Source organism: Microchirus variegatus, assembly GCF_963457635.1.
Source record: "Microchirus variegatus genome assembly, chromosome: 21".
Classification (NCBI taxonomy): Eukaryota; Metazoa; Chordata; class Actinopteri; order Pleuronectiformes; family Soleidae; genus Microchirus; species Microchirus variegatus.
This window is the reverse complement of record NC_139822.1, coordinates 6,383,128-6,395,963: the sequence shown is the minus strand read 5'-3', so window position 1 is coordinate 6,395,963 and position 12,836 is coordinate 6,383,128. Positions and strand designations below refer to the sequence as shown.

The 12,836-nt window shown below is 39.7% G+C and overlaps 1 protein-coding gene across 1 annotated transcript; it reads right to left on the bottom strand.

Moving 5' to 3' along the window:
- Positions 1-1,920: 1,920 nt before the first annotated feature.
- On the bottom strand, positions 1,921-11,503 carry LOC310942301 (peptidyl-prolyl cis-trans isomerase FKBP1A-like). The gene is made up of 4 exons (XM_083907661.1): positions 11,372-11,503; positions 11,231-11,278; positions 3,664-3,776; positions 1,921-2,941 (listed from the first exon to the last, which is right to left on the bottom strand). The coding sequence occupies exons 1-4, from the start codon at positions 11,406-11,408 to the stop codon at positions 2,813-2,815; spliced, it is 327 nt and encodes a 108-aa protein (XP_083763787.1). The 5' UTR covers positions 11,409-11,503; the 3' UTR covers positions 1,921-2,812.
- Positions 11,504-12,836: the final 1,333 nt, after the last annotated feature.

Here is a 12,836-nt window from a genome sequence, read left to right as displayed (position 1 = left end):
ACTTTTCTCACATTCAGCTCATTTTCTTCACATTTAAGGTACACATTAAATGGTGAATCTAACTGGCAGATCTAAATTTAAATGATAAATGTTAAATACTAAATCTAAATGCTAAATGTTAAATCTAAATGCTAAATGTCACATCTAAATCGAAATACTGAATTATCACAGGTTGTTCCTCCCTGCAGCTGTTAGACTTTACAAGTACTGCTCTAAGTAGACCACACACACACACACACACACACACACACACACACACACACACACACACACACACACACACACACACACACACACACACACACACACACACACACACACACACACACACACACACACACACACACACACACACACACACACACACACACACACACACACACACACACACACACACACACACACACACACACACACACCACTCCATGTGCAATATACTGTTAATTTTTCATTGATGTAATATACTATTTAATATTTCCCCCCATCACTCTCACACCTCCCTTGTCTCCCTTTGGTCGAATAAACAACTAAAACCTGCTTTGTCAAAAAAATAAATGTAAACGAAATTTCTCATTCTCTTCATTTATTCACATTTCTCATGAAGTGTTAATGTCTTACGGTTCTCTGACAGTAGCGATGTTCCCGCTTGGTTGTGCTCGTAAATAAGACTTGTCTGGGCTTTTGTGGCCTTTAGTAATGTTTTTCAAATGTGAAACTCCCATGAATTAACAATATAGAATATAAAGATCTATAAAAGCCTGTGTCCATGTCTCGAGGTGTCCTGTGGACACTTTTACAGGCATCTCTTTTACTATTGTGGTCAATGGGAAAATTGCATTCTGGGCCCCATGGGATTTTTTTGTTTTCGCAGTACCCACAGTGGCCACTATGCAAACATTGTCTTCTAGGCAGAGGGGGCGGTGCTCTATCCAGTTCATATAATACATCCATGGAGAAGGGTCTAACTGCAGACTGCAGACCTACCTACTACATCCATGGGTGAGCAGCATGGGCAGCTTCATAGGAATGAACGGAAGCAAGGGGGCGTTGCTCTATCCAGATTTTATCATGCATGACAGTCCGTCGCAGTTGTGGGCGGGTCTGTAGACGCTGACAGGCGTGGGCTATTTGCATATTTTCCAGACATTTTGATTTTGATTTAGTATTTACATTTAGATTTAGCATTTAGATAAAGATTTAGCATTTAAATTTAGTTTTGCCAGTTAGATTTACCATTTACTGTGTACCTCAAATGTGAAGAAAATTAGCTAAATGTGAGGAAAGTAAGGTAAAAATTCAAAATATATCAGCTAGAAAAGTATGACTGAATTTTTGCATTCGGCATCCCATATCTCTTTAACACTCATGGAAGGTGAATTATTTAAGTTTTAATTATGTGTTGTCAAACCACGAGGTGGAGACATATTATACTTTTCAGGGCTCACTTTTGTTTTTATAGTTTTATAGTGAGTGTCACATACGTGACACGTAAATACAGGACACAATAAAATCAATAAGTCTTTTTTTGCTCTTTAAAAGGTTACAGCACTGTTCGAAACCAGTGTGTCACATCATGTAGAAGCTAAAGATTAAGATTTACCTTTTTAAAATATAAATACTATATAGAAGTTTTAAAAAAGTGATTAAGTATGGGTGTGTCACGATTAGATGTCACCTTTGACAAAGACATTATTTTTTTGTGTAAACTTCATGTTTGAAGAACCTGTTGATCAACATTGCATTCTCTCTCCCTCTCTCTCTCTACCCAAACATAAAATTTGCCCCTTTACTCAGTGAACGATGGTTACGTAAGTACAATGGTTCGATACTGCTGTTAATAGACTTAAAAACAAGTGTCCTATAGTGCATCAAGTGTTACATGTGACCATGAATGAAACATAAGTATGATTTACATTTTGTTTTAATGCAAGAATGCAACACCCACAGATAATACCATTTCAAAAAGACACAATTGAATAATTAAGACATTTCAGGAAAAATAAAGAAATTATGAGTTGAATGAAGAGCACTTCACGACTTACATGACAGGAGCCACAAGAGAAATTCAAGAATCAAACAACCAATAACCATTACTATTCCCAAACATAGAAAAGGACTCAAGTCAATGTTTTTGCTGTCAAATCAATAATAAAAATGCTGCCTCGACTGAAGGGATGAATTCACACCAATAACACATTTAATTAGTTTGTTAGATGAGCATTTATGCCAATACTGCATCCTCCAAAACACAAGTGCCAATGAAATGCGCATTTTTTGTAAAAATGTATTTGTTTTTCCTCCTCATTCCATGAAGCACTCATGTGCTATATAAAAGCTGAATAATAACTCAAAGATTTACCATGACAATGCAAAGCATGAAGATCTAATCAATCCTGGAAGTTTACTCAACATATTGTTGAATAATCTAACATCATATGTTCAGTAAAGACAACAGTTACCCTGACTGACTGCCGAGTCAATGCATGTGACATATACTATGTCCATTTGAAACTAGGATTTCGACATGTATTGAAGAGTGAGATTTCAATGTTCCTGTAGGCTGATTTTAGAGACCCATGCAACTCTCCAAGAAAGCAAAGATGATTTTTTTTCATAATGTACAATTCTTCCATGGTCATTTAATCTTGGCACCAACAATACCTCTTAATATAGCATGATCGCATTTATTTGTCAATTGTTTTAACTATACCAGGATATCAAAATAATTATTATATCGATGCTACTAACAAAACATTACATGAAGCTGTTGTTTGTGTCAAAGATGTGGGTGGGATACAAAGAAAGGAGAGCACTATAGACATCTCAGAAGCTCAACTTCGAAGATGAGAGTAGCTCTGGGAGGGATGACAGGAGGGTATCCCCCGTCACCATACGCGTAGTCTGGCGAGCAGGTCAAGTGCGCCACCTCTCCAACACTCATCTGTGGAGGAAATGAAGAGAACATGATGCCACATTCATGCCATCGAATGTTGGTTTGGAAATAGTAATTTCAAATAAATACAAATCAAGCATCATAGCTCTTAAATTTTTTTTTTATTATTATTTACATATATTTTTTGACAGGTCTGCAAAGTATGGATGAGTTAGAATAAGTTGAAAGATGCATGAATCTTTCATTCCTGAATGTTAAAATATTTGTAGAAAATTCGCAAGTGTGTTGAACGTGTTGAAGTTTGAAGAGTTGTGTCAAAAAACGGCAGAATAATAAATAATTTGTAGATGAACCTTTCTGGGATTGCCGCTTGCTCAGCAATCCAACTAGTAGTCATTTATACCCTCTTTGCTAATCGAAAGAAGACAGTAATGTTATGTTGTTTTGAGGTGACAATGGAGGACAACATCCAACATCTGAAAAATAGTTTTAGTATATGTGGCACCATAGTTAGGTTAACAACACTAACGAGTGTCATGCAAGACTAGTGAGGTTGGGTGACATTGTTTGTGTCAGATTTGTGCAGAGAGAACAGGAAATGGCATACATTAAAATCCAATTCATACAATCCACAGATTGTTGTAACCTTTTCAGCCATATTGTAGAAACATACACATTTTGTAATACATTTAGTATTGTCCAGTACTCTTTCACTGGCTCAGTAATGTGTGTAAAATATTTGAAATTACACTTCAAAATGTGATCCTTACCCTTGCTACACCTTCATCCCAGCCACGAATGACTTTACCCGCGCCAAGGACGAAAGAGAAGGGCTGACCACGTTCCCTGGAGGAGTCAAAAACTGTGCCATTCGTCAGCCTGCCTGTTAGACAAAATGACATTCTTATTGATTAACTGGCTGACAAAAAAATTAAATAGGAACTCCTAAGTTTAATGAACTTTGTCAAACATTTCCTGATTCCAGCTTTTCATTTGTGCAGATCCACACCATCATATGCAATCGATTATTCTCATAATGGATCAATATAGATTATTTTCTCAGTCCTGTGAAATGTTCAAAATGGCCAGGTCCTCATTTGTCCGTTTTCTGGTCCACAAAACAAAGACATTGGCATCACAGTGGAGCAAAGAAATCATTAAATATTAGCATTTAAAAAGGTCCAGTGTGTAATAATTAGTGACATCTAAAAGTGAGATTGTGGAATGTAACAAAGTGAGGACTCACCTTCCCTTTCCCATTCATGCCAAGATACTACAGTGGCCTTCACATACCAGAAATGATATCATTCGTGCTTTAAAAACGCAAAACAAACTCTGATTGGTTTGATTGTTAGCTTGCTTTGGAATCGAGCACAGCATTTTCCATTACTATAGTAACTCATCAACATGCGCGGGGTAACTAGGATCCAGCTTTTCGATTTTCCTTCTAAATGTAGGAGATTAACACGTTTTCAGGATTTTTAAGTCTTTTTAACTGATCTACAATTGACACTGTTAGATTTGATTCTTGTGTCAGCCCTTGTACTGATCACTCTTCCAATGACAAAACTCGCTGACCAATCAGTGGCTGGCAATCTTTTTTGTATCAGCTCAGTTTGCTTCGAAATTCACCAGAGCGGGAGCCAAAAAAAGCCAGGTACTACCACACAATTACTATTGTAAAGTCGTTATACAATAACAAAATATACTTGTGGAAAATATAATCCCTTTTTGCAGATAAACACTGGACCTTTTAGAAGCTGATAGAGAATTTGCAGGAGTTTTATTCAAATTGAAATAGCTGGTCATTACTTTGGTTTGTGATCAATGGTGTATTTTTAGATTTCAGAGTAGCGATCATGCAAAACTACATTTATACGGCTAGGGCACCGCGTTGCATTCTGGGACGTGGCGGCAATGTTGATGGCTTGTAAACAAACAGCAAGTGAACGAGGAGAAGAGGCATAGTTGGGAGAAAGAAAATAAATAAAGAAAAAAGACGACAATACTTTTGAAATGTGAAATTATAACTATTTCAAACTGAATGTTTTTCTAAATACATTATTGACTATAGGGTTTCCTGGTAAATGAATTGAAAATAAGAGTTGAAAACAGGATCTTGCAGTATTACTAGGCCAAAACAAAAAACACAACAACAAATTAAAGATATAAGTTAAATAACTAAAAAAATAAATAAAAAAAAAAAGTTCACAGGATTTTTTTTAAAATTATGATTATTATGTGTTATGTGTTATTAAGACATTTATTAACAATACTTAAACACCAACTATAGAGTCTTACAAAAAGTCAACTCTTTAAATTAAATGAATAATATACATTTCTTTCACTTAAGTTAAATATTAATTAAGTAATCGGCCAGTGAATCTTAAAACAAGCCATGCAATGGTCACATTTAAAAGTAAAATAAAGCAACAGAAATATAAAAGTGGTAGTGCCCCCTCATCTGCCTCATCTGGTGCATACAAACGGCCCTTTTATTTCTGCGCACTGCCCCTGCGCTGTTTTCTTCTCCCTCTCCTGCGCCATTTGTCGCTCTGCACTTCTGCGTATCCAAGCAGTCATTTCATATCTAAAGCAGACTGGATCATTTCTCTATGTGTTTTATCCCCACATAAAAATAATGATCTTTATGATGAGGATGGAGTACAGTCGCGATGAAGTGCAGGTGATCCGAGTAGATCTGAGTAAAACTTGGTGACAGACTTTTCATAGTTTTCACTCCGTGGTCTTAATCTTTGTGAAAGAAGACGCTTTAACGCTACAATTAAGGGAATAACATATGCATCAGATGAGCTGATCTCTTAAGTTAACTGCTCAAAGAGAGGGAATGTTCTCTGGTGTGAAGTGATTGTCGCAGGGAGTTTATTATCTGTGCCGCACGCAGCCAAGTTTCGCTTTTGCGCAGAGACTTTCCAGCGTTTAACAGGTGTTGTTCCACTGTGTTGTAGCTGTGCTTCGACCGCCGAATTATCAGTGCATCCCTAAATATAACATCATTATTGACAAGAACGATGTAACCGTAATAATGACGCACTTGATAGTGAGACTTGGGTTTCAATCGGCACCTGGACAAGCGTGCGCTGCACTGATTACATGGGGGCGCATGCGCTCTTGTTCCCCGGTATAGAAAAATCCGTGGTGTATAAAAAAAATCTATTTTAAATAAATTACTAAGCAACGCTAAGCCTGGCAGGGGGGCAAGTAAAGCCTGGCAGCCCGCCAGGCTTATAATACACTGGGGGAAACCCTGAACTAAACTAGTCTATACTGAATACAGTCAAATTAACTTTACATAAACAATTACCTGGGCATTACCTAAGCTAACGTTATGTCGTGCTGTTCAAAACGTATATCTGAAATGTAACAGGTTTTCTCTATCAATAGAAAATTAAGTGTTACAGTTAAATATTAATCTACAACAAAATAATATATTTCTCTACTGTATAACCAAAGGCTCGACATGCTTTATTAGGCCTAAAGTAATCTCTCTTTAATAAGTGTCAATGGGACAAATGTTACAAAAATAAAAATCTCTCTGAAATAACGCGTATCCTGTATTAACCAATCAATAACACATTTATCCCTGTAGCCTAATCCATCTATACATTATAGGGCTGTCAACGGATATTCTATTTTCGAATAGGTTTTAAAAACAGATATTCGGAGGTGAAAATTAACATTCGAATGTGTTAACAACAATAAACAACATGCTAAAAGGGGTGTTTTACAGCACCCGTGCTTCACAGGTGCCTGTCTTCAGAGAACACCCCCTGTGTTTTCCACTATTTTGGTTTAGTCCAGCCCAGTGAGTTGTTGTCGCTCCGTGGCTCATGAGGACAGTCAGACAGATTAGCGTTGTCATTAATTAGACGTGAATTTTGAGCTTTTTAGGTTAGGCTACAGTCAGTCCTCCCGTCACATCCATGTCAAAGACATCAGTTTGTGTAATGCAAACTTTGCAAGCAACAGTTTGCTTTTCACAGCGCTACTACAAACATGACATATAATTTAAAAACGCTAAGCTAAGGTTGCTCCGTCTGTTTCGAGTATGAACAAACTCGCTCTGTATTCCTCAACACTTATTGTGCTGATATTACTAGTTATTTTCTGATATCACGGGCTATGATATTGCGCAGATGAACGTAATGCAAAACGCTGTCAGAGCCCTCAGACTCTGTTGAACTCCAGCCGCGGCTGCGGGTCTTTTCAAAATAAAAGAGCCGCACCCACAAAGTACCCCACGTCGATTAGTCGATTTTTGGTCGAAATTTCAGGGCTTTAGTCGACCAAGAGTTTCTTTGGTTGATTACAGCCCTAGTGGCAAGAGAGACAGAGAGAGAGAGAAGCAGAGCAGAGTGCAGACGGCAACAGAAACAGCTGTGTTCATTTGTTTTCATTATTGCCGACAATAAACAAACTACAGTTTGTCCAGAGTTATCAGTTACACACTCGCATCGACATCAGGATACTGTGGAAGGTTATGTTTGGTTGTCTTACCCCGGATTTCCACTGGACGCATTACAGCCGTGGCATGTCAGCAGCACGGTTCTGCTTCGTCCTCTGCCTGGTGGCAATCCCCACCTCGGAAGCCAGCGCTATTCACGGAAGATCACATAATAATCTCGAACGACACGAGTTCACGTGATCCCGCGATAGACTGTGTGTATAACGGAAACAACAACACACCTTCTTTCATTCTCCGACGTGAAAGAACTGATCAGGGGCCCGTTTCACAAAAGTGGGATTCAGATTTCCAGGATGATTGACTGAGGCTGGTTCAACGAATCCAAAACAACGGTGTCCAGGCTCAGTTGGTTACACAAAGACCAAGCCTGGATGATCGCCTGACAGTCTGGCTGATTGAAAGCCCCCAGATGCAGCGGATGCAACACACACCAGATGCGCGATGCAAATACTATGAGAATATATTCGAATATCTGTGTTTTTTAAAGAGGGAATATTCGGATATAATTTTTGAGCAATTAAAAAAAAATTTAATTGGAATCGGCTAAAATCAGTACCGGCAGGTTAAACTTCTTGAAAAATCGGGCCCAAAAATGGCAATCGGTGCATCCCTAAATCAAATACACCGGTATGGCGGTATATTAAAAATTCATATCATAACGGGGGAAAAAACGGTATTGGGTGTGAATCGGTATACCGCCCAGCCCTACACTCTACTACATGTGCGTGTAGACCAGGGCTGTCCAAACTTTTTGCAAAGAAGGCCAGATTTGGTAAGATGAAAATGTGTGGGGGCCGACCATTCAGCCTGACATTCTTTGAACCAAGAACATCAATAATTATCTATTTTATGAAATTTTTATTGCAAATTACACCCTTCATTTTTTTTCATTTTCAAGTTTTTACCAAAATCACTCTGCCTTTCGTATTTGAAGACCACATAATATAAAGAAAAAGTCTGCCTGGAAAGAAACAATTTAGCGTATATTAAACATATCTAAGTTCATTTGAAACATGACATATTATTCACTATTAAATGCTCACTGTAAACTTCTACATTCAAAACGGTGGTTTTGATCATCACAAAAAAATCAATTAATTAAGATTTTAGAATTTATTCACCTCAGAGGACTAAACAAATCATGTCTGCACTAATGTGAAGTGTGATACTAGTTGTTTTTTGTACACATGCATTTAATAATCAGGTTAACATTGCTGGCAGGCCACATATCATTGATTTTATAACAGAGGCTGCAGGAAGGTGAAAATTTGAACATGGGCCGCAATTGGCCCCCGGGCCGGACTTTGGGCATGCCTGGTGTAGACGCATGCACTTGTGTTGCTGATGCTGCGCCATTCGGGTGCATTTGACCGCCTTATTAAAATCCGAATATTTCTGACTGACCGGCCGGTCGCCGATTGGGGCCGATCACGTGAAAATCGGCCGTTTCCGGTCACTGGCAATCGGTGCATCCCTACCGAAAACGTAGTTGTACTCTGATAAGGAGTTGAAATTGTGAGTGAAAATGTGTAAATGTCACTTCCTTTACATTGTAAAATACACTTAGGCCTGATTTACTAAGATTCCAAATAGAGAGCGCTAAATTGCGTGCGTGAGCTTAAAGACTGCGCCTGCTACTGGATTACGTTTTGCGGGTGACCTACTACAGGTAAAACCTCGGTATAATCTCATGGGATCACCTCATTTTGATCATGTTTTACATTGTAAAGTAAATATGAAGTGTTTGTTTGACTGTACAGTTTTTTTATCCCCAACATAATGCTGTTTCCACACATAAATGACTTCTCATTATTTATATCACGTTTAAGTGATCTGCATCTCCGATGTTCTATAAAAAACTCCCATTTGTATATAAAAAAAAAAAACGCAGCGCAACACTTTCTGCTGTGATGTGAGAGCGTGACTCCGGTTGTTAATGTTGGAAATGTAAGGATGGATTAGGTTGTGAATGTAAATGATGAACTGTGACATGAAACGTTGCTGCTCAAAAAGATACGTGTCTGGAAATCTATGCGCAGTCTGATAATCATGTCCCGAAGACTATTTAATTATCTGCGCAGTAATGCTGCACCTTCATCCACAGGATCACTGTCAAAAGCACATGGTAGTGAAAATAGTCTTCACCTAATATAACTTCTAATGTAGACACAGAACAGATTTCCAAACTCTGCTGACTGAATGAATGAGGAAATCAAATACCGTGTGTGTCTGAAAGAGGGCGGAGACAGAGAGAAATTCCAGGTTAGTTGAAGAAAACCTGCCAGCGAGCAGGTTAGGTTCACGGCGAATGTTGCCAGGGTAACTGACTCAGAGTTAAGCTGAACTGGCTTTTTGAAACCGAAAAACCAGAGTTTCCCTCATTTCAGGGTTAACAGACTCAGAGGTTTCACTAAACCTGCTTTGTGAAACAGGCCCCAGATCAACAGTTCTTCCACGTCGGAGAATGAAAAGAAGCTGTGTTGTTGTAGTTTACTTTATACACACAGTCTACCGCTGGATCTCGCGAACTCGCATCCGTTCTAGATTATCGCGCGATCTTCCGTGAATACGGCCAGCTCCCAAGGCTCCGCTCCGCGCCGCTGCCTTAACGCGCCCGGTGGGGATTGCCGCCGGGCAGAGGACGAAGCAAAACTGCTATGCTGCCGTTCCGCGTCCAGTGAAAATCCGGGGTTACAGCCGCGATCCAAGCGAGCCAACAACTCAGATACTTGGTCTCTGTGGTTGCGCCTCCCTCCAAGCAGGAAATCGGTGAAAAGTTAATACATGTTCGATTCTTTTCCCCATGACGATAATGTGTTGCGCTGTTACACCCCCACAACACAGCAAATGCTTACCATGGTTGAGACTAACGCCAAATTAATCAAATTAAGACACATACTGAGAGGCAGTAGTCTATAAACAGCGCGCAGTGGTCCGAGTAGCAGTAAAGGAAGCCTCCAACATGGCGGCCACGCCAAGTAGTGACGTCACGACGCCAAGGCCCCATTGTGATATATTATTAACTAAACAACGACCAAAAATGATCGGAGAAGCTTCGTCAGTCAAACGATATAAATAACCGTGTGGGCTGTATAAAAAAGGGAGACTTAACATTAGTCGACGCACACACGGAGTATCTTCCATGTCCAAGCTACAGCAAGACCCCGTTCGCATTGTTGAGCTACAGAGCTACACCCAAGACCTCGTTCGCATTGTTGAGCTACAGAGCTACACCCAAGACCCCGTTAGCATTGTTGAGCTACAGAGCTACACCCAAGACCTCGTTCGCATTGTTGAGCTACAGAGCTACACCCAAGACCCCGTTAGCATTGTTGAGCTACAGAGCTACACCCAAGACCCCGTTAGCATTGTTGAGCTACAGAGCTACACCCAAGACCCCGTTAGCATTGTTGAGCTACAGAGCTACACCCAAGACCCCGTAAGCATTGTTGAGCTACAGAGCTACACCCAAGACCCCGTAAGCATTGTTGAGCTACAGAGCTACACCCAATACCCCGTTAGCATTGAAAACATAGAAACCAGAGCAATGTTGCCACCTTGCTCTGGGTGGCAAAATATCCGGGGTATTTCACTTGAATATCCCACAGTAATGAAATATATCGTGTGATAGAGTTAAAATATATTTATTTATTTATTTCACATTAGCCAGCTATTCCCCTCGTTTCCAGCCACTGTGTTAAGCTTGTCTAACGCAACGATAGCTTCTGTAACTCACGTGAAATTCGCTATAGGACAAACCTAACAACATCAAGAATTTCAGGTTAATTTAATTGAATGACAAACAAGCCACATTTGAGCAAAGTGGGTGAAGTAAACGATCGATGTCTTACCAACGTAGTGCACCAGGACATTCCGTCCATTCTGGGGGAATTGTACACCTAAATTGAGATAACGGATATTTAAAATCCTATATTTTCTTAAGGACAGCAAACCTTACAAGTAATGACTGAATTTATTTGGGAAAAACTCACCGTTTCCTGGTCTGACAGTATCGACTTGGACACCCATTGTTCTCTTCGTGTAGCAGCGGCAGCTGAATGCTAATGTGTGGAGCTCTCGGCACGAAAGGAGTCACACGTAAAAGACTGCGGTCAAGCCAGCCGTGGTTCGCGTCTGCCTGGTCAAATCAGCCGCACGTTTTTTTCTAGTGCGCGAATCTACTAACGTTTACGGTAATCGTAATGAAACGGCACTGAAGAGCTGGGAGTGACTCTGTGTAGTTAAAGATGTATACTGCTGGACTGAGAAGCATCCAGCTCCAGCCCCGGAGAGCAACAACCCGGAACAACACCCCGCCGTTATGGACGTTTTTAGTTGTTGTTGTTTTTTAAACTTTCACACCCCGAAAGAGAGGATTCCGCCAGAAAACTCAAAGAAGAGGAACAAACGAACAGAAAACCAGAAACTAGTGAACTAAATACTCCCCACTACCTGCAAGCATAATATGCAGTACTTTTACTGTGTACCTTTGAAGTAATCCTGTCAAAATCCCTAACAGAGGACAAGATTGAGTCGATTTCGCCCAACTTTAACATGGAATAAAAAGCATTTTTTCCATAATTAGTCCAAGATTCATACACTACTGAACTAAGCACTCCCTAGACTACCTGCATGAATAATATGAAGTACTTTTACTGTGTACTTTTTGAGTAATCCTCTTTCAAAATACTTTACAGAGTACAACATTAAGTCGATTTCACTCAACTTTAACATGGAATACAATGTTTATTTTCCATAAGTAGTCCAAGATTCATACACGACTGAATTAGGTAATTCCTAGACTACCTACATGAATAATATGAAGTACTTTTACTGTGTACTTTTTGAGTAATCCTCTGTCAAAATCCTTTACAGATTACAAGATTAAGTCGATTTCACCCAACTTTAACATGGAATAAATTGCTATTATTGTAATGTTAATTGTACAATGAAATATGACGTTTAGCGATGCCAACAAATGAAAACAAACATCCCGTGTCATCGAAGCTCCGGTGCACTCAATCAGAACCTCAACATGTCTGCCAGAGAGGTGACGACATGGGTTAATTGACATAAAAGTGCTATTTATCGTGTCAGACAACCAACCGGTATCGCCCTAGAGGAAAAAGGCAAAAAAAAAAGCGCAAAACACTGACAAACACGATGACAAGAAAAACAGTTGAGATTGGCACAGCGACGCTCCAGTGGAGGATCAAGCAGTCGATAATGGATGGATGGAATAAGTAATGGTAGCGCTCAGGGAAGGGAGGGGGTGAACAGAGGAGCAGTTCTTTGTTGTAAATTTCAGCCTCTCCTCTAGATGGCACTATAAATTACTTACTTCCCCTTTAAGCAAAGATGTTGACCAGTCATTTGTATGGACCAGGAAGTAATGCTGTGCCTCTTCAGTATCATAATCATAGCTTGTCGCAGTTTCTCTCTGCCCAGTCCAGTGCC